The 23,143-nt window shown below is 42.4% G+C and overlaps 1 protein-coding gene across 1 annotated transcript in view; it reads right to left on the bottom strand.

Moving 5' to 3' along the window:
• Positions 1-23,143, bottom strand: part of LOC309567354 (uncharacterized protein) — a gene marked incomplete at its 3' end in the record, with an annotated part of 137,265 nt that overhangs the window by 93,474 nt on the left and 20,648 nt on the right. Inside the window, exons 7-11 of the mRNA XM_082272769.1 lie at positions 18,311-18,446; positions 14,920-15,023; positions 9,076-9,318; positions 5,244-6,539; positions 1,267-1,424 (exon numbers count right to left, since the gene is read on the bottom strand). Of these exons, the coding sequence (XP_082128895.1) occupies positions 1,267-1,424; positions 5,244-6,539; positions 9,076-9,318; positions 14,920-15,023; positions 18,311-18,446 (1,937 nt within the window). The remainder of the gene's footprint in view (positions 1-1,266; positions 1,425-5,243; positions 6,540-9,075; positions 9,319-14,919; positions 15,024-18,310; positions 18,447-23,143) is intronic.

The following is a 23,143-nucleotide window of genomic DNA, read 5'->3' as shown; positions in this document are numbered from 1 at the left end:
TGAAAGTCTATGCAAGTCGCCCCGAAGTAGTACAGGACCCTTTTTCTTCTGACTTGTGTTGCTCCTATTAGAACGGGTCCTGTAGCGGTCAATGGACCACGAGGGTGCGCGACTTGTCAGGCTAACAAGTCCCCTGACAAGTCGCGCTAGTGTGGACCGGCTCTAAGAGACTATCCTGGAGACTGTCTTAAAAAGAGAAAGATCGTCATGCAGAGCCCTGAACAGGGACAAAAAAACTTTTCTGAAGGACCTACAGGAACGCATCCTGCTCCTCACCTACCCAGGGATCACATTGACAGAATGAGAAAGGAACAGCATGCAGTTGTGCTCGGAGATATTTACAGTATTGTCAGCCAATTTCATTCTACTCACTAAAACCTGTTGGGCCCTCTCTTATCCCTGGGCCCCACTGCAGTTGCCTAAGCTGCTTTTGCTATAGTTATGCCTTTCAAAAACGTAGTGGTAAAAAGGGTATCAGTGGGTTTAATCAATCATTTTTTTGTATGAAAAGAGAGTTGGGAGGTTTGATTATTGAAACCCTGTTGAGTAGGATATCTAGTACACAGTTTCTCTGCTATGTTTTATAGCTCCATATCCCAGACCTGTATATCTATTACCTATTACAGGCGGTCCCCCGGGTTACAAAAAAGATAGGGACTGTAGATTTGGTCCTAAGTCGAATTTGTTTTCAAGTCGGAACAGGTACATTTTTTAGGTGTAGCCCCAGCCAAAATAATCATTTTTACGTTTTTTTGGATAGCATAAGAAAGTGTTAACACCCCTGTACCATTTGTTTTGCTGTCTGTGCCCCTGTTCAGAAGATTTCATCTCACGTTCTGTCCCTATGACCATTGGATTTTGAAAATTTTGGGTTGATGTGGAAACAAGAATTGGTGATAAAGCTTCAGTGGAGACACCTTTTTCCCATGATAACTCTTACAGAAGTGAATTTCCCTTCCTAGGGCTGGATTTCTCCTCACTTTCTGTTGTCTCCCTCCATTTGTAAGTAGGAGTCATTAGTAAGTCGGATGTTTGTAACCCTGGGATCACCTGTACATATAAATACATGCTTGCATTGCCTTTTTCTATCTGTTGTGAGGACTGACACCAGACTCTCCTAAATATAAATTTTTGTATATGTATAAATGATATTGGTAGCAGCTCGTCAACCCTTTTAATCTACCACAAAAACAAAATAAAGACTTTCTGGGTGATGATCTTTTTTAAGTTTGTGTCCAACATACAATGCGTTACTTTTTATATTACCTTAATAATAATCGGTGGGCTCTCCAGCACAAGATCCTTAGTGATGACCACTTTTGCTCCAAATGGTAATTCACAAAGGGCAACCACCTGTATCATGTTACCTTCATTAAGACCTTTGCTGTAGTGAGAATATGGTATTTGCAAAGAAATGTGTGCATCTGGAAAGAAAATATAACTAATAAGAACTTACTAGCAACAAAAGAAAACATACATAGTATTTCTCAGAAAAAAATCCATGGAAATGTGTAGTAATTAATTGTGTTTCCAAATAAAAGTTTTCATGTCCACTTTAAAATTCTCTGACAGCACACATACGAAATGGACACTGTGCTAATTTTTTAATGAACTGTATTAAACTATGCAGTAGTGTGGATCTACCATATGTTGGGGCATAATTACAGGGTAAGCAGGCAATGCAAGCACTACTGAGGCTATAAAGTTTGCTCACATATTAAAATACAGTAACTGGACACGATCCATTGAGATCTGCTATAAAAAAAAAAAAGAGAAAAACCAAAAAACCTAAAGCTTGGTACACTTTTTACATAGTTTTTTCTACTATGATATCTAAAAAGTTTCCTACAGGGTAAACTAGATATACTTCTACTGTGGAGAATATTCCACATTTTGCCTGCTCTTACAATGAAGAACCCTTGCCATATGTAAAAGTAAGCCATTTTTCTTTGAGTCCCAAGGAGTGTCCTCATATCTCCTGAAGTGACTTCAGCTTGAACAACGTTCTAAGGAATTTTCTGTTATTATACCAAGTAATCATAGCCACTTTTCTCAAATAAGAATTAATTCAGTTGAAATAAAATATTGCTGATATATGCCTTATATATGTCATAGTTACCCTTTGACTCCCCCCCCCCCCCAAACTGAACTGCAAATTAAAGTTGAGATCACACTTAGTGATGAGTCATAATGAGGGCAAAATATGTGGCTTTCTGGGGTCCCGGACTCCAAGGGGGCTCTCAGCGACACTACAAAAAGTTCTGCACTTCAGTGTTGTTTCTAGTAAGTCAGTTTCAGCTTTGAAACTCTTTAGACTTTCATCAGAGTCAGTATTCTTCTCAGTAAGGGATTCTTTAAGAGAATTAATCATACACAACACATATTACCCTTACCTAGAAAAATTATTTCTACATTATCTTTACTATCGTATGTGTCAGTTTCCAAGAATATACTGTATCACCACGTAATATTCTGTTCAAAATTAGAATTTTGCATTTCCAATCCTTCAGAAAAGCTTTACAATAACATCAGAAACAACGTTCAGATGGTTACATACTACAGTTCAGAACTACATACTCTTATGCATGATCCCATAAATCTGGCCCATAAACTGAAAACAGCCTGTGGCCCATGGTTCAAAAAGTCCATTCATGGTCACATTAATACATTGTATCATATTTTGTAGCATCCTTTCCTTGACGTTCCTGTTTCTTTGTGGTATTAGCTCATTATTGATGGCATACAATTTAAACATCAGTTATGTATATAATCCAAAAATGTTCACATTAATAAAATATTTAAAAAAAAAGAAAAAACTTTTTTTTTTCCAATTAAATTTTGTTTTTTGTTTTTGTATGATTTTTTTTTTTAATTACATTTTTTTTGTATGATATTTGAGTGTGACCCCTGTTCAGAATCAGCACTTAGTTACACATCTGTCTTTCGGTAATTCTGTGCCAATCCCATTATATAGGCCAAAATTAGGAGAATCAATTTCTGAAATTTTTTTAAAGCCTTCATAAAATATTACATTTAAAATGTCGAATCAGAGATGGCTTTGCTTTCTTTACATTCCTCTTGAGTCTTTCCTAACCTATATAAAGTAAAACAGTGCCGCCTGGTGGACATTTTTAAAACTGCAGTTATAATTGTTCAGAGTCAGCTATGTTATGGAGACATTCACAGCTATGCTTGTGCATTGCCATGCAACTTATAATGTGAGACAATGCTTGTTGCATACATGCATTTTAGAGATGTGTCCATTTATTTTTTCTGGGGCCCTCAACATTCATTCCTGCACCAAATATGTACACAATACAGGCAAGGCAGTGCAAAATATATAGTACATCAGACACCTGCTCTGCTCTGCACTGCAATGCATGTGCAGTGAAACCAGGATACTGGACTGGAAAACTCATATTTGGAATTATATGGTAATAGCATATTAACACTTTGGTCAATTATTAAAAAAAAAAACATGCAGAGATTAGGGAAAATGTTTAAAGGTGCACAGTGCACTGGCGATTTTGTGTCTAACAGGGACACACCACCTCTATGTAAGCTCCTGCTCAGTAGTGCTTAAAGCTCAACTACAACCAAAACATTCTTTTTCATTTTGAATAGAGTGGGGAACCATCAGAGTCTCAGATTATCTTTTCGTCTTTGTCTCAGTTGTCCCCTGATATCCCTCTTGAAATATCTCCAACAGGAACACAGACAAAAACATGTTTTTAGTAGAATAGAAATGGGTTTGATGACAAGCAGAGAATTTGGACCATGCAGTTCCAGCTCTCCTGTTCTCTGTGCTGTGTTTATCACAGGCTATATTTAGGCTTTAACAAACTAAATTTGTGTTATAATTCTTTAACCCCTTCCTGTTTTGCCTCCTGACCCTTCAAGAGGTTCTAAAGAACGGGAGGCGGAGACAGGCATTCTGATCATGTAACCACTGTGGTTGGCTGTCACAGTGGTCACATGATCGGGAAGCTCCCGATAGCAAGTATGCATTGGGAGCTTTCCGGTAACCGCCAGTTACCGTGCTTGGAGCACACAGGGAACGCGCTCTCAGCACAGTAATGAGTATTCATAGCAGTGGCAGCCTGTCCATTGGGGGCGCAGGGACACCGCCCCCCCTATCCATGCATCTGGCCCCCTAATCTACATGCAGGGTGCTGGATGCAGGGATTCCAATAGGGGATTTTTTTTGAAGCACGTGATTAGAGCCAGAGGCTCCAAAATCTCCAAAATGGGTGGACTTGGGGCACAGAGTACTGCGCCCTGAACCCACCCAGTTGTATGGCAATAACGAATACATATTTGCTATTGTCACACTGACTCTCCTCCCAGCCAATCAGGAAGAGGGCTGTGAGACCCCTTTCCCGATTGGCCAAAAGGAGAAGCGATCTTACTGGCCAGTGTCCAGGAAGAGGGAGAAGACTTAGGGCTGGAGGAGAAGCACAGCGGCTCAGCCATCCAGCACTCCCCGGCTTGGACAGGAGGAGGTAAGGAGGCAGGCCATCCTGGGGGGGGGAAGGGTTGCCTGCCTGCCGACTGACCGGCCGTCCGTTGGGGGGGGGTGCGCATTGGTTTACCGCCCCCCCCCCCCCAATTACCGAGCAACAGCCGCCACTGATTCATAGGGCTGCATATATGCGGCCTCTTAGCGGGTAAAGCCCAGCTAAAGAAAGGTCACATATATGCGTATGGCTGGTGGGAAGTGGTGAAGATGCAGGCATACAAGTGCAATGGGCTAGTGATGCCACAGATTGCAATAAACAGAAGGTATAATATTTATTGTGGCTGTTTCAGCTAATTTTTTAATGACAGTAATTTCCTGTATTTTCCATTGTTATCAAACTTGTTCTCGTTGATATGCTAGGGTGCAGAATGATTTTGGCTAGTGAAATTTTTGAAGTTCTAGTATTATCAGATCTAGTAACACCTGAACAGTTTAACTAATATAAAAATATAGCTGTGATGGATTTTTTAGAGCTTAAAAAGTGTGTGATAAATCTACCTAAAATAGTGATGCTCAGAAGAATGAAACCAACTTACTGCCACAGGAATGAAACCACTATTGTGCAGAATGAACGAAACAGACTGCATACAATTACATTTTGGAGCTAGTAAGGTATATGGGCATTGGTGATCTACTCTAATAAGATGAATTTACTGACACAAATTTAATGCAAACAATATCCTTCTAACTTACTTTTATTGTAGTAGAATGTTACTTGACGTACCTTGGTTTGGGCTGATAATCAAAGACTTCTGATCTGTAAATATGTCATTCACTCGTCTTCCAGTATAGAGAACAGCAGAAGCACTAAGATAAATCTTAACTGGTCTGTGATAAGGTGTAAGATTTTTAAGAACCAGAAGCAGGTTAATGTCATCTCCCACCACTAGGGGACTGAGGAGTTTAAATTTCCCAGCAACATCAGTCCCTGCAGATGGAGAAGAGGAAGGTTGGTGTAGACCTGAATAATTAGATGCAGGCCTGTAAGTATTTACTGAATTTGATGCATGTGATGGATGGCCAGAGAACAGAGAAGGTGATGATGGTCTTCCAGTTGGAGCAGCTGGTGAAGGTGATGCAGGCCGGTATCCAGGGACAGGGGATGCATGACCTGGGACTAGGGCAGGTGATAATGGTCTTCCAGTTGGTGCAGCCATTAAATTTGGTGAGGGTGATGCAGGTCTGTATCCACTTCCTGAAGGCTGGGCAGATGATGGACGACCTGAGAAAGACACAGGTGAAGATGACCTTCCGCTTGCTGCAGCTGGTATGCTTGGTGATGGTGATGCAGACCGGTATCTGCTTCCTGAAAGTGGTGTAGGTGATGAACGACCAGAGAACAGCGAAGGTGATGACGGTCTTGCAATTGGTGAAGCCAATAAAGGTGATCCAGGCCGGAATTCATTTCCCGAAAGCGGAAGAGATGGACGACTTGAGAAAGGCACAGGCGATGATGACCTTCCCCTTTCTGCAGCTGGTGAAGGCGATGCAGGCCGGAATTCATTTCCTGAAAGCGGAACAGATGGACGACCTGAGAAAGGCACAGGTGATGATGACCTTCCCCTTTCTGCAGCTGGTGAAGGCGATGCAGGCCGGTATTCATTTCCTGAACGTGGTTGAACTGGACGACCTGAGGATAGAGCAGGTGATGATGGTCTTCCAATTGGTGAAGGAGATGCTGGCCGGTGTTCATTTTCTAAAGGCTGGACAGGTGATGGACGACCTAGGTACCTTGTAGGTGTTGATGATCTTCCTCTTTCCACAGCTGGTGAACTTGGTGATGGAGATGCTGGCCGGTATTCACTTCGTGGTTGCACTGAACGACCTGAGGATGGTGAAGGAGATGATGGTCTTCCGTTCAGATCAGAATTGGGTGTAGGAGTTAACGATCTCATTGGGGAGACATTTCTGTTCCTGTTTGTCATACTATTGGGTTCTGGGCTTACATTTTCTGTTGGTGGTACATAATTAGGCATGTTCCTGCTGGCCTTCTCAAATGCCTGCCTTTCTTGTGGAGAGCCTGTTTAAAATAGCATTTAAAAACATGTTTTTTAAATTATGGTTTTGTAACATTTAATAAATAAAATTAAATTATTAAAGCCATGTACATTTACAAATTTTACATTCAAGATAGTTTCATTTATTGCAGGGAAATATTTCCCCAAAACCCCAAAAATTACAAGTACACAGACTTGACAACAGACATTGGCAAATGGCCACAGAAGGAAACGGTACAGGAAGATGCAATGGGATTGATTTACTAAATTCAAATAGACTGTGAACATTGCAGTGCAGTTGCCCTCTGCAACAGCAGTTGCTCCAAATGAGCAAAGGCTCTGCTGACTTTCATCATCCAATCATGTGCAAGCAAAAATTCTGTTTATTTTTTTTTCTTGCATGTAATTGGATACTCTTTGCCAAGTGAAGCTTTACCTCATTTACTAAGCTGAAGCAACTGCACAGTCTATTTGCCTTTAGTAAATCAACCCCATTAGCCCAAACGTATATAGTGGCCACCAAATTACACAACTCTTTACAGGGTAAAGAGAACCATTTGACCTAGTTTTCATGCATACGAAAAAGGTCATAATCTGAGGCCGATGTCACACCCACATTGGAACCAATTTTGGAAGAAGGCCAAACATATGATTTGAGGCTGTGGCAGGAAACTGTAATACCCAACATAAACATGGGGAAAACATACAAACTCCATGTGAAAGACATCTTTCATAAGTGTAGCACCCTTGTCTTAATGCAAGGTTGCTGTTAAATTTAGTTTGCTGAGCCTTAGCTAGCTTGGCTGTGATTATTCTGTGGTCATTGAATTTCCCTTCTTAATCTGTTTTACTGCATTTCTCCCTTCCGTCAGTAGGTGGCGCTGTAGCCTCTGACACTAGAGTGAGAATTACAGTTAAACAAACTGTTAATGTCCATGTCTCTCTCAGCCAATTACAGTGTCACTACGGCATTCTGGGAGATCTTATAAAAAGGATGGGAGGTTCAATAATCGGTCTCTTCCCGCCCGGACCCCCTTGGGGGGAGGGTGTGTATTGCTGTGCTGCTGCTGGCTAGGCCTGAAGTCTGAGGCCTGGTCACATGCCTGGGATTCTGCTGAGGAGAGCCAGCGACCCACATGGGAAAGATCATCCACAGACATCCAGTAACCTGTGTGAGTAACCTGCTTGTTTCTTATGGAGGACAGCTGTCCAGACAGTACAGACCACAGAAAAGGGATTGTGTCTAGTGGAGAGAAGATGTCTCCCAGATCAATCTGAAGCTCATGGATACCTAATGATTCTCAAGGTCTGCTATCCTGTACCGCTGTCTGAATACCTGTCTTTTGCAATGGGAGTCTGCCTAATAGACTGTTCTTAAAGGGTGTCCTGGACCCTACCCCTCTCTCCCCCAGTTTATTCTTGTCCTGTTGAGAAGAAATAAACTATTCATTTACTTCAGCATAAAAGTGACTGGCGCCCAGCATTTATTTTACCTGCATCACTACCCACCATGCCTGACAATCCACACCCACAGGAGGTATATAGCCCCTCTCTGCCTCTGAAGGTCATCACTAGGCCCTAGGGGGTTCTGGGGGGTCCGCTACATAAGAATTCAGAACTTGACCTATAACCCATTTTTCAAAGAGCAGTCTGAATGAGGTGTGCTGTGATTGCAATGTTTGTGGGACTTAATACCTTTAAAACAGCGTAACAAATATATGCAGTGTTAGGAAACCATGAAGGGCCCCCCAGGACCCCTGGCTCTTCCCACTGATCTCATTGCGGGGCCCTTTATTACGGTCCCGCAGCAGGACCCTTTCACATGTTCTGCAGTGGGTCCCCTTCCTGCCATCTTGGGGTCTCCCCACGGTGGTGGAATGCCAGGGCCCAGTCGCAAGTGAGACCTTTGCGATCCTCGAAGTTCACTCACTGGTGTCAGTAGTTTTTATTTTTTGGTATTTTAATTGTATTATTTTTTATCATTTTATTTTATTTTTTTACAATGTCACTGACTATGACTCTGTCCATTCAGAAAAGGAAGGAGCCGGTAAATTACATGTTTACTGACCCCTTCCTGGTTCTCTATTGTGACACATCCCCTGCAGCAGCCAGCAGGAGAGGGAAGGGAGAACAGTGGGGGGGGGCAGCACAGTAGGGGGGGGGGACCAGGGGAGCACACAGGGGCCCAGAGACAGCAGAACACAAGTGAACTGGATAGGAGGAGTGGCGGCAGCAGCATACAGAGGAACCAATCTCCTTCATTTTCCTCCTGCACCTACAGGAGGAAAAAAGAGGACAGTGATTTCTCTACCTGCTGCCCCCACCTCCCCTCCTATCCAGGTGTACAGGGGAGCCGTACAGGCCAATGCAGGCAACCCCTGTAGTTACCCCCCCCTGCATAGAAGCCATTGTTTTAGTTACAGATATCTAAGTGGTTGGTTCGATATTATGATATATATTATGCAAGGCCTTCAGTTTTAGGGAAGATCCACTTAAAAATGAGACACACTTTCTAATGTAGCCCACTACTAGTCTTCTATCTTCTTCTTTGTATCTTACCTTCTGGATATTTGTAGTTGAGTGTAACATCCACCCGGGAGTCATTTCCCACTGCCTTGGTGCTGATGCTTTGGCCAACATATTTAGTATCACTGTGGGCTCTTTCTTTAGTTCCATCTTTATTAACAACCCATGTAGCTCGGTCAGCGTTAACTTCAGCAAACACAAAAGGAGTATCGAAACCCAAGTGTATATCTCCTTCTTTTACCGCAATCACAGATGTTGGTCCACACCGATGTACTCCTGAAAGACAGAAATTTCCTTTGTTTTTCTTTCCTACTTAGCAATATGTTGGATACTCCACTAAGTTATATATTTTTGATCTATACCTGGTAGATAGGTCTACCGCCTGGAAGGTACAATTTATGGGTTGCCTTTATGTATTCATAAAATGCATTTTAAATAATGCGTATAAAATGGACATTTACTTGAATGTTAACACACAGCTTTGTTGTATTGGATGCAAAGAAAATAATGAGAAAGCTGTTATATTTACCTTTCCTGGACAAATTATCAGTTTCCTTGGAGTATTGATTAAATAAAGCCTAGAAATGTGTTTATGTGATTTCTGCTGAAGGGGGGCATTGGAGTTTAGATTGCCTGTTATATGAGGAGTACTGCAGGAAGCCAGAAGCGTTTGTTTGCCAGGAAAGGCAATTACTTCAACCTTTCTATTGTACTTTAGGCATCCTAGTTAGACAATGAACATAAATGAAGGGAGAGTGCTTCATTGGTTCTCAAAACAGATTTGAACCCCCCCCCCTCCCCACCTTTCTTATCCACCAGCATTACAGTAGTGCCATAGTTCCTTTTTACCATACAATTAACATAGCTTTATTGTAAGACTTAAAGTATAAAAAGGCAAAACTTTTTTTTATAGTTTTGGATAGAGTGGAGAGGGATTAGAACCCCTTTAAGTTTTTATTGCTGTCTGTGGCCCCGTTAGGGAGATTCACCCTCTCAATTTGTTCTGTTTACCATTATCATTGAAAGTAAAAATAAAAGAAAACCCCAAATTTTGTGTTGTCCCTGGAAATGTATTAAAGGGGAAATCTTCCAATGGGGACACTAGTTCTGGTGACCTGGGGGTCCCCAAGGAATTCCCTTAATTTGCAGATTTTCTCTCACTTCCTGTTTGGCTATGGGGTGGGAAGTGAAGGGAAATCTCTAAAATGGGATAAAATCGCAAAAATAAAGACCTTGCAGGGGTTATAACCCTCCCCTACTCTATCCAAAATGAAAAATCTACAGTAGACCTCTTTTCATGTAGTTCCAAAAAAAATGAAAAAATTATTATTATTTTTGATGCTTTAATTGTAAATTGATTATTTTTGTTATAGTGAAAAAATAATTACAGTGTGCTATCTTACCATGAAGTAAAGATACATGCATGTATTTTCAAAACCAGAATCTTTGAAAAAGGATTCCAACCATTGTAACGCTTAATCAGTGTGTATTCATTGTATACATTATATCCATACACACTGATTAATGCATACAATGTATACAATGAATAAACACTGATTAACCACTTTAAGACCAGAAGGATTTGCCCCCTTAATGACCAAGCCCTATTTTGCGATTTGGCGCTGCGTTACTTTAACTGACAATTGCGTGGTCGTGCAACGCTGTACCTAAATAAAATTGATGTCCTTTTTTTCCCACAAATAGAGCTTTCTTTTGGTGGTATTTGATCACCTGTGCGATTTTTATTTTTTGCGCCATAAACAAAAAAAGAGCGACAATTTTGAAAAAAAACTATATTTTCGCTAGAACAATCAGACGTATCTTTTGTTGCTGGGTCAGAGATTATTCAGGCTGGGTTCACACTTCTGCAAATTGGATGCGGGTTTCACACAGCTCTGGGGTGGCCGCGGTCCACATTAGAAAAGGGTCTTGTGCGTCTTTGGCTCAGTTTCAGATGCAAATTCTGCAAAAATGTAGACCTGATTCGCACCTGAATCTGTGTACGGGGACGCACCGGAACCCCTGCAGGGACCCGCGGCCGCACCAGTGTGAACCCAGCCTCCATGGTGGAGTGGTTTATGTATACTCTGCTTGAGTCACTATTAAAATGTTGAGCATCTTAGAGTGAGGGTCAGTAACAATGAGGGTATAGCACCATGAACTGTAGCATTTGCAACCTTCAGGCTCAATTCATTAGGTTTTATCATGTTTGTTATTTCTCAATGATAATAGGATTTTAGCCATTTTCAGCTCTCATTGGTTCAAATTGCAGGAATGCATAATGTGGGAAATAACAATTAATATAACCTAGTGGTTAAAGCCTTTTACCTTTTATTAGAAAAATTTTAAGAATGGTTCTGAGAGATGTACAGTATATAAAAAATAGAAAATGCATTAAAGAAAGCTTTCAAATGCTTTTTCCCACTCCAAAACATGCAACACCTGTTCACATGGCTGGGTATATAGAAGTCTAAATATTTAAGACAATTGATATTTAAAAAAAAAAAATCTGTACAGCATTTGCCCAGACAGACTAAACTACCTCCGCAATACAAACTATACTCAGCAGGTGGCGCTACAGCTGATAACATTGTATCACCAATACTATGTGAAATATTTAGCAGCAGATGTGGTTTAGGGGGCTAAAAGTACCCTTTAGGATTTCTTGTCTGATAAATAAATACCTTTCCTTTTACCTTTTCCATCATTTTGTGGAAGTCTTCAAGAGTGGAGAGAAGTTATGGGAAAATCGTAACAACCGGTCCCCTGACTCTTATTGTATTTTAGTGTTTGTTGTTCATGGTAAAAGACAACCTTGAATTAAAACGTTTTATTTAAACTTTAGAACAACGTGAGGATGACTAGAACCTGTGTCTTTTTTTTCCTTATTGGCAAAATTTTTTTCTTCCATATCGTTACACCTCCAAATCAGGAAATTAGCGATGCCCTCACCAGGTCAATTTGGGGCGTACATGAGGCTTTTTCTTTGCAATACTTACCTTTAATCCAGAACTGCATTAAACTCCTGCTGTATTTCCATGCCGCCAGTAGATGTCACCAGTCTTCCAAACTGAATGATTGCCAACATCATTTAACCACTTTAAGACCGAAAGATTTGACCCCTTTCCTGACCAGGCCCTATTTTGTGATTCGGCACTGCGTTACTTTAATGGACAATTGGGCAGTCGTGCCACGCTGTACCCAAATAAAATTTATGTCCTTTTTTTCCCACAAATAGAGCTTTCTTTCGGTGGTATTTGACCACCTGTGCGATTTAAATTTTTTGCGCTATAAACAGAAAAATAGCGACAATTTTGAAAAAAAAAAAACAATATTTTTCACATTCTGCTATATAACATTCCCAAAAAATGTTTTAATATTTTAGGCCAATTTGTTTTCTGCTACATATTTTTGGTAAAAAAAAATTGCAATAAGCGCATTTTGATTGGTTTGCACAAAAGTTATCGCGTTTACTAACTACAGGAAAGATTTATGTAATTTTTATTGTCTTTTTTTACTAGTAATGGCGGCGGTCTGCGATTTTTTGCGGCGGACAGATCGGACCCCTAACTGACATTTTTGACACTTTTGGGGGGACCAATGACATTACTACAGTAATCAGTGTTATAAATATGCACTGTTACTGTAATAATGACACTGGCAGGAAAGGGGTTAACCCTATGGGTGATCAAAGGGTTAAATGTGAGCCTCGTGCTTACTGACGTGAGGGGGGTAGGGGTGGGGGTTCTGTGACACAGCTATGCTGAATCCTGTGATCTCTCCTGGTCTGTCACTGAGAAGATCCGCCTGCTTTGTTTACATAAGCAGGCGGGTCTTCTCACACTTTCCCTGATGGTCCGGGAAGAGAGGCGCAATCGCCGCCTTTCCTCCTCCGGTCCGACTCCGGCAGCGCGCAAAATAACTAGGAGTCCAGCGACATAGGTCTACGTTGCTGGACCCAGAGGAGCCGCACTGTTGCAGTAGGATTACTGTGAGCAGTCGGCAAGTGGTTAAAGCGGTTGTATCCTCAGAAAAAAACACCTGCAGGACAAAGGAATAATGAACTAGTATGCATCGCTAGTACGGTCGCCCGGGCACCGCTGAGGCAGCTGACATCGTTCCTCTGCGTCTCTTCCGGGTTTGGCGGCTCCGGCGCTGTGAGTGGCCGGTGCCGCGAGGACGTCACTTCAGAGCGCATTCGCCGCTGGTGTCAGTGGCTGCATGCAGGGTGAATATCTCCTAAACCGTGCAGGTTTAGGAGATAATAATTTTACCTACAGGTAAGCCTTATTATAGGCTTACCTATAGTTAAAAGTTAAAAAGCGGAGTATACTACTGCTCTAACCTATTTCCTGTAAACCCAATCTGTTATAGGCCCCCCCTAAAGGAATCAAATGTATGAGTATATAATAAGTGAGATGGCGATTCGCAGTTGGCTCACGCACTTCCTCGTTAGCTGCCAGAAATAAACACAGTGATTGCTGCTTACCTCTAGCACTACAGGAACCTTGCAGAGAAGGGACTAGCCCTCTGCATTTGGCTCCCGGCGGCTACCATGTAGAAGTATATATCAGATTGGACACAGAGCTCTTCAGAAATGTGGGCAGCTATTTTGTATCCAGACAGGCTATATATGGCCCCTCATGGGTCATTTTGGCACACCTTGAGTGTGGGAAGTATATAGACAGCTACAGACACATGAACAAGCTGAAGTAAGAACCTGTTGGCTACCATGCACAGCTGCACCAGATTCTGCTATCTCCAGTTTTAGTAAATCAAACCCATTGCATTGTCTTGTCTGTTCCCTTTAAGCCACTGCTTCATCGCTAGCCCCGCCCACAACCAGGGCAGCCATCAGAGGTTTTGGGGCCCCTTACACAGCTTTGGGCCTGGCCACACCTAGCCACTGAATGCCTACAGGAGGGAGAGGAGGAGAAGCAAGCATTTAGCTGCTGCAGGAGGTAAATGGAGGGGGTCAGTTCTTCTATATGCTGTCCCCACCGCCCCCTCTCCCTCCATCCAGGTGTACATGGGGCTGCACGGGCCCCTGAAGCATGGGGCCAGGTTGCACATGTGTCCCCTGTAGTTATGTCCCTGGATGGGATCAGTGGCAGTGGTGGTGGATGGGATCAGTGGTGGTGGTGAGGATGATGTCGGCCAGTGACGGCACCAGGCCTCGCTCTCAACTGTGCATGCAAGGAGAATTTCTGCACATGCGCATCGCCTAAAAAAAAAGCTACCGCTGATATGGGCAGAAATCCCAAACAGAGTGGCCATACGTCAAAACTAGTGGTGGGATGCCTGGGCCTCTTATGGCTCGTTTCCACTGAGCGGTGCGGTACGGTACGGTACGGTTCGGTATGGTACGCTATTTTTGCCATTTCCATTGTGAATGGTACCCTAATTCCGAACCGTACCGTACCACTTTTTTGGGACCCTTTCTTTGGGGTACCAAGCACATTAGTACCGTACCAACAGGGTGGAGCTACACTCTGCAGAACTTTGATTGGTTGACAGAGAATCGTCTATCACAGCTTTCCTGCTACACCACGTCTATCATGAAAGGGTACTATAGGTAGTGGAAACGCAAGGTGTACCTTTCCGAACCGTACCATACTGAACCGAACCGTACCGTACAGCTCATTACTCAACGAGGCATTACATGTGTATGGGCTGTCCCCCTTGATGGCGGCCCTGCCCGTACCTGCAGTGGCCTAGACTCAAAACACCACTGCACACTGGTGCCCGTACATCATTACTTGGGCACGTCACAATACAATAGCAAAGAAGTTTGTAATTGCTGAGGTGGGGGTTTTATAGAAAGAATAAAGTAAAACTTTGTTAGTAAACCTGTCCACCTCATTTCATCTTTCTTACCCTGGCTTTGCTCCTGTGGTGTTGAATCCAGAACTTGCCAGCCACTGTAATGAATTCCAAGGTCTCGTCTTAAGAACCAGGATTCATTCCACACATGAAAGTTCCTGCATTGTAAAGAGAATTTAAAACACATCAACACTCATTAAACCTAAAATTTGGAAAGTCTCTTTTATTAACGTAGATTGATCAAGAATTCGAGGAGTTACATTTTTATAAATTTTCCCACATTATTTTTTTTGTAGCCATTCTGTGCCATCCATAATGTAAGGGGGGGGGATTTAGGAGGGTAATATCTATAACAGATGAGCATAAATACTGTGTCTGTAGTGACAGATGGGCAGAATCTTAATTACATAGGAATTTTGGGATCAGCATTTGATGAAAGGTGACAGAAAGGTGGTTTAGTCCATATAAGCAACCAAGAAGGCAAAAAAGGTTCCGAAATGTAATGTGTTTAAATGCTGCAATATAGACTTTTGACTATGAACCTTTGAGATGTAATAGTAGAAGTTGTCTTGGTTCAAATGTTTTTTCTTGGATTTAAATAGAGTTGGGAATGCTTATAGCCTCCACTAGGTTTTATTGTGCTCACTCATTTACTGTTTCAAAGGCAGTGCTGGCTAGGAATGGAAGGGTGGGTTATTAAAAGTTTTGGGTTGAGTTAATCTTTAAAGATGAATTTCAGGTATAATTAGTTTTACATAGTTACATTGGTCCACCTTGGACCAATGTAAATACTGTATGTATGTGCCATATCTGTGGGATTCCCATGGAAGATAAATTACTGTAGTAGGCACTGCTTCTACAGTGTTTTCCCTTAGCTTCCAGGTTCCATTCTGAGCCATTGCCCTGCTGCTTATTGATCCCCTCTTGGCACAGATGCCATTCAGCTTTGAATTTTCTCAATGAACACAAAGAATTCTCTGATTGGATGAGGTGGAGATTATGATGTCATCACCCCACCTCCCCACCTCATCCAATCAGAAAACACTTTGCATTTATTATGAAAATGCAAAGTTTTCTGTGAATGGCACTTGTGCCAAGTGAAGACCTCCTGTGTTTACTGTGTAGCAGAGTAACTGCTTGGCATGGGACTTGGACGCTATTGGAATTCACTGTAGTAGCAGTGTGTAGGGCATCTGTGTGTTCACAATGCAGCAGGGATCCCCAAGCTGGATCAATGCAACTATGTAAAAATATCCATACATTGAATTCCTCTTTAAAACCGCCTCCCAACCAGGCCATAGTAAAATGATATCCTCAGTTGGAAGTGGAATACTGGGGTTATGGCTGCAGCAATGTGTCATGACCTGAGTATTGTTTTTTCAGCCAGCGATTCTCTAACTGCTAAAATTGATCAGAGCAGCTGAATAGCAGCTGAATCACTTTTAGAAGCAGTGGTTCTCGGGCTTACCTGGAGCCCCGGGAACCGATCCATCAGTTGAGGTGGCTGGCCACAGAGATTAGCTGGGGAAAGATAAAACTCTATGATCTAGGAGGACCAGGGCGACGTCATGATGTAATTTCTGCTTCTGGTCGGGTGTAAACAATTTTATTTTTTATTTAAAGCATTAGATCAATGTTTTTTTTTTTTTTATTCTAATGCTTTTAATTGTAGAGGAGAGATGTGGGGTCTTATAGACCCCCGATCTCTCCATAAAGAGGACCTGTCATGCTATATTTATATTGCAAGAGAGGTTTACATTTCTTGCTATAGCATTAAAAGTGATCAAAAAAATAATAATTAATGGGACAGTGAAAAAAAAATGTAATAAAGTAAAAAATAATAACAAAAAAATGTAAAGCACCTCAATCCCCCCATGCTTGTGTGCAGCGGGGAATGCATACGTAGGTCACACCCACATATGTAAACGACGTTCGCACCACACATGTAAGGTATTGCTGCAAAAGTTATAGCGTGAGCAATAATTCTAGCACAAGAGCACTAGATCTCCTCTGTAACTCTATACTGGTAACCTGTAAAAAATTGTAAATCATTGCGTGACATTATCTTGGTGTAACATCGTCTTTTTATATTTTACAAAAATATATGGTTTTTTTTTTCCTTAAAGTGTTTTTTTCCCAACAATTGTGTTTAAAAAATTGGTGTGCAAATACCGTGTGACATAAAAAATCACAACAACCGCCATTTTATTTTCTAGGGCCTCTGCTAAAAAAATATATAATGTTTGGGGGTTCTAAGTAATTTTTTCATATAATACTATCCGCCATTTTTACATGTTAAAAATGACAGCTTAGTCCGCTTTACTTCCCTTTATCTACATCAGACCCTTATCCAAGATGAGGATCTGGTGTATATTGTAATTGGGGGATCTCCACAAATATAAAAAAGAAGTGTGGGGTTTACTCTGGTAAGTAAAAATACTTACCAGACCCTGGTACTACACGAAAAAAAAAAAAAGAAAAGTTGCTTAAGTTCCCCACAAATTCCAAAGGCCCTTAGGGAGAAAAGAACTGCGCAAGTTCTGAGTTGTTCACTGGGAGCCGGTTGGCAGAAGGCCCCCAATGACACATGCTAGTCACTGTCAGTCATTTCTCCTGTAGCCTCCTGGGGTTTATGATGTGGATATCCCAGGAGGCTGTGGGAGCCTAGGCGAGAATGGCAGGGGTTATTTAGGTTAAAGCAGAGTTCCGCCTCCCCCTCCACCCCCTCCAAAATGTAAAAGTCAGCAGCTACACATACTGTACACATACTGTAGCTGCTGACTTTTAATATTAGGACACTTAACTGTCCTGGAGTCCAGTGATGTCGGTAATGCAGCTGATGTTTCCATCGGCTGTCGGATGCTGCCGCCACCATTGCCTTGCGGCTTCACGGTCGGGTACCTACCGTGTATGCGCGAAGCGCGCTGCGCAGTCCTATTGGCTCGGCGGCGGGGGAAGGAGGAGGGGGCCAAAAATCAGAGGGACGGCGCCGCGGTGCGGTATCCTGGAAGTGGGGAAGGATGCCTGTCAAAAACAGGTACCCGTTCCCCCTCCCCCCTGAAAGGTGCCAAATGTGGCACCGGAGGGGGGGAGGAAGCAAAAGAGCGTAAGTTCCACTTTTGGGTGGAACTCCGCCTTAACAAAATAGTAGAAAAATACCTTTTTTAATTCCAGAGAGAGGAGGAGCATGCAGGGAGGTAATACCAATTAATAACATTGTGCATTGTTTTTTATGCAACATTTATATTTGCTTGCTTACTACTCTTCACTTACTTTGTTCAATAAACATAAGTCATACATTGTAAATGTCGTTTTTAAAACTAAGTTTCCAATGTATAATTTATGTATATTGAACTTTTTAAAAATAACCAACCGTCTGGGGATCACACGTGTTGAATGTTTACTACTTAGGTCACTCTATTGATTACTATTAAACACAACTTACCAAATGCTGTCATCGGAGAGTTCCAAGAACTTCCCATCTGTGTCATAGTGCATGTCTATGACCATGTTCCCATCTGTGTTATGGGCGGAGTTGAAATTTGTGATGACTCTGGTAGGGATGCCCAGACACCTGAGGGCTGACGCAACAAGAGACAATCATATAATTAGCATATATCATAGTGATTTACAACGAAGGTTGAGAGTAATGTATGATTTCTTTTTTGAGAAAAGCTTAGTGCATTATGTTTACCTTCTCAGTGATAAGGTTTATTAGATTCAACATAACATTTATTGGCTTGAAGCAAAACCTGTCACTCCCTTTTTCTTCTTGGCTGAAATGTTATTTTGACAGGTTGGCTATAAAGTGGTTGTAAAGCCATTGTATCATAATCATACAATCCCCTCTGTGAGATAAAATTATGTGTCCCAGTGTCTTTGCTTTATAAAAAATAAGGCAATTTCTACCTTATTTCAGAGCGCCGAGACTTTGCTTGCCTTTCTCCTCTCCTGGGCTAACAACTACAGTGGGAGGGGCCGAGAACTCCCACTGATGTCGGAGGGGAGGTGAGGTGGAGCGTGGCAGTTGGTCACGTGAGCGCCGAGAGGCGTTCTGAAATAAGGTAGAAATCGCCATATTTTTTATAAAGCACAGACACTAAGAAAAACAATGTTATCTAACAGAGGGGATTGTATGATTATGATACAGTTATAATAGCAGCAGGAAGGGAATGGGAAGGGAGCAGAGCAGCATGTCACTAGCTGACAGGCGGGGGGGAGGGGGGGGACAGAGGAGAGCTTCGGATGACGGAGGCACGTAAACTAGTCACGGTGTCAGGCCTCAGCAGCCATGATAAACCGTGGTCAGTTTACAGGGGGGAGGGCAGAACTAGGCAGGATCAGCCAGGTATTTTAGATGATACAAAGGGACAAATTACCAGCACAAGCACGTTGCTGTTATGCATGCTTTAACCACTTTACCACTAGAGGATTTTGCTGTCTTACGTCTGGGCCACTTTTTGCGATTCGGCGCTGTGCGACTTTAACGGACAATTGCGCGGTCGTGCGACGCAGTACCCAAACAAAATTTACGTCCTTTTTTTCCCACAAACAGAGCTTTCTTTTGGTGGTATTTTTACTTTTTGCGCTATAAACAAAAAAAGAGCGTTTATTTTGAAATAATAACAATATTTTTAACATTTTTTTATATGAAATTCCCCCCCAAAAAAACGTAAAAATCAAAATTTTTTTTAAATTTTTGGCCAATTTGTTTTCTGCTACCTATGTTTGGTAAAAAAAATCACAATAAGTGTATTTTGATTGGTTTGCGCAAAAGTTATTGCGTTTACTAACTAAGGGAAAGATTTCTGTCATTTTGGGTGTTTTTTTTTTAACGAGTAATGGCGGCGATCTGCGATTTTTTTGCGGGACTGCGACATTGCGGCGGACAGATCGGACCCTGGACTAACATTTTTGACACTTTTGGGGGTACCAGTGACATTACTGCAGTAATCAGTGCTATATATATGCACTGTTACTGTAAAAATGACACTGGCAGGGAAGGGGTTCATTTTATTGGAGAGGGAGGGGTTAATGTATGCCTGGTGCTTACTGACGTGTGTGGGGGGAGGGGACTAAGTGAGTCAGGGACAGATCACATTTTCAGCTATGCTGAACACTGCAATCTGTCACTCCCTGTCACTTAGGAGATCCGCCCGCTCTGTTTACACAGGCGGGTGGATCTCCAAACTAGATTCCCCGACGATCGGGGAAGAGCAGCAGTGATCGCCGCTGCTCCTCCCCTGGCCCGACTCCCGCTGTGACTGAAAACAGCGGGAGCGCGCCTCCGGCGGCGTGCGATCGCCGCCTACAGGGGGAGGAGTCTAGCGACGTAGTACTACGCCGCTAGACGATAACGAGCCACATTGCTGCAGTAGCAGCAATGTGAGCAGACGGCAAGTGGTTAAGGTAGCAGGATATTTTTTTTTTTTTAGGGCTAAAACACTTTTAGGTGTATCCATACCCAACAACAAAAAAATAATATACTATGATATAATTGTAGCACTACCCCCGCAAGGGCTGCTGATTTGTGTCCCAGGTTATTTTCCCTTTGTGTAGTGGGAGCCAGGCAAACAGAAACTGGCACCCAATTCAGCAGCCCTTGTGGGGGTAGTGCTACAATTATATCATAATATATTATTTTTTTGTTGTTGGGTATGCAACTGATCTGGAGAGACTTTTTTTTATATATATAAATAAAGTTTAATTTTGAACCAGAAACCCCCTGTAATATGCTGTTTTAATTTATGTATGATTCTCTGTTACAGACAAGAACAAGGGAAGGAAGATGTACACCGCTCAGGTGGATCTATATCCACAATCAGTCGTGGGTGCTAGACCTCGGATCGCCACCGCAAACAGGAACATGAAGAGAAAGTGGCTGCACACCAACTGATGACTTGATAGTAGAAAAGGGTTTATTGTACAAAAATGGATCCAAGGTACAACAGAATGGAAGTGATAGACGCTTTTCACACGACCAACAGCGTGCTTGTTCATTACTGGGAGTGAACAAGTCATAGTTTTGTGTGCGGCCACTTTCTCTTCACAGACAAGAACAAAACATTAGCTGATTCTGTCTTTAGGCTAAGTTCACACTGGCATTAAAAGCAGACGTTTGAGGGGAGTTAAAAATGCCCCTGAAAGGCCTATGAAAATGATACAATGGAGAGCACACAGTGCTGCTCCCATTATCAAAATATGAACCGTTAGCGTTGCGTCACTTCAAAATTAAAGCCTTATGTCGAGTCAGGAGGCATTTGAAGCCTCTCAATGCCACCCATCCAAGTCTATGGTAACGACTCGCAAATGGTCTTGCAGGCAGTTGTGGTGCGGTTGCAGGGAGCTAAGATTAGTTTATGTCCTGTAATGCAATAGGCGTTTTTGGAGCAGTTTTGGATGGACCCTGTGCACACTGCTACACCCTTTCCAGCAAACTATGCAATGAAAAACAGGGGTATTTAGTTCACATATATTGCAATACATGTTTAAGCTGACCAACTGCGTCAGAGTAATCCCTCTTCTGGACAGTCCTACACTGCCTTGCCACTGCAAATGCTCCGGTGGACACCATGCCAACATGGGGCATAAAAACCCAAGGTGGGTTAGAGCAACTAAGTTCAGATCTGGTCACTGACCTGCGTTACAACAGAGAAAAGATAAACCTGTGCTCAATTCCCAATAGCTTGTACATGTATTTAAACTATCAGGTGCTAAAGGGCTGTGACCACATAGTAACACTACAAATTCTGGATGGACCCTCTGCACATTGCTACACTCTTTCCAGGAAACTATGCAATGAAAAACAGTGATATTTAGTTCACATATATTGCAATCCATCTTCTTGCCAGTCCTACACTGCTCTGCCACTGCAAATGCTACGGTGGCACCATGTCAACATGGAGCATAAAGACCCACCATAGCATTTGCAGTGGCAAGGCAGTGTAGGACTGGCCAGAAGAGGGATAACTTTGACGCAGTTGGTCAGCTTAAACATGTATTGCAATATATCATTGCATAGTTTGTTGGAAAGGGTGTAGCAGTGTGCGGAGGGTCCATCCAGAATTTGTAGTGTTCATATGTGGTCACACCCCTTTAGCACCTGATAGTTTAAATACATGTACTAGCTGCTTGGATTTAAGCACAGGTATATCTTTTCTCTGTGGAGCAGATTTAACATGCCTTAACGATCATCAAATGCTTCAAGACTGGCCATAGGGCATTTGGCGTTTTGGGGGCCAGTCTAACACCCATACTAAAGCTCATTAACCGGTTGCCGACTGCGCACAGTATATTTACTGCGGCAGTCGGCCCCGGCCAGGCAGAGTGACGTAGGTCTACGTCGCTCGCCTGTCACTCCTTCTAGAGCCAATAGCGGGCGGGCGCGCGCCCGCTGAGGTGCGCGCCCGCCTCGGCTCGTTCACGGAGGAGTGCGGGAGTGTGACTGGCGGACCCGATGTCCGCCGGTCACACTAGGATCGCCGGTACAGCGGGAGAAAGACAGAGCGGCTTATGTAAACAAGCCGCCTGTCAGTTCTCCCTGTGTAAAAGTGAAGATCAGACAGTTCTACTATGTAGAACTGTTGATCTTTGTTTTTACACTAGTAGACCTGTCCCTGCACAGTTAGAATCACGCCCCTAGGACACACTTAACCCCTCCCTGTCCAATACTGTTAACCCCTTCCCTGCCAGTGTCATTTTTGCAGTAACAGTGCATATATATAGCACTGATTACTGCAGTAATGTCACTGGTACCCCCAAAAGTGTCAAAAATGTCAGTCAAGGGTCCGATCTGTCCGCCGCAATGTTGCAGTACCGCAAAAAAAATCGCAGATCGCCGCCATTACTCGTTAAAAAAAAAAACACCAAAAATGACAAAAATCTTTCCCTTTGTTAGTAAACGCGATAACTTTTGCGCAAACCAATCAAAATACGCTTTTTGCGATTTTTTTTTACCAAACATAGGTAGCGTAAAACAAATTGGCCGAAAATTTAAAAAAATTTTGATTTTTACATTTTTTTTGGGGGGAATTTCATATAAAAAAAAGTGAAAAATATTGTTGTTTTTGCAAAAATTACGCTCTTTTTTTGTTTATAGCGCGTGATCAAAAAATCGCACAGGTGATCAAATACCACCAAAAGAAAGCTCTGTTTGTGGGAAAAAAAGGACGTGAAATTCGTTTAGGTACAGCGTCGCACGACCGCGCAATTGTCCGTTAAAGTCACGCAGTAAAAAAGCGCAAAAAAACCCCTGGTCTTTTAGCAGGAAAATCCTCCG

Source organism: Pelophylax lessonae, assembly GCF_965119305.1.
Source record: "Pelophylax lessonae genome assembly, chromosome: 11".
NCBI lineage: Eukaryota > Metazoa > Chordata > Amphibia > Anura > Ranidae > Pelophylax > Pelophylax lessonae.
The sequence above is the reverse complement of the archived record's forward strand: the minus strand, read 5'-3'. Positions and strand labels throughout refer to the sequence as shown.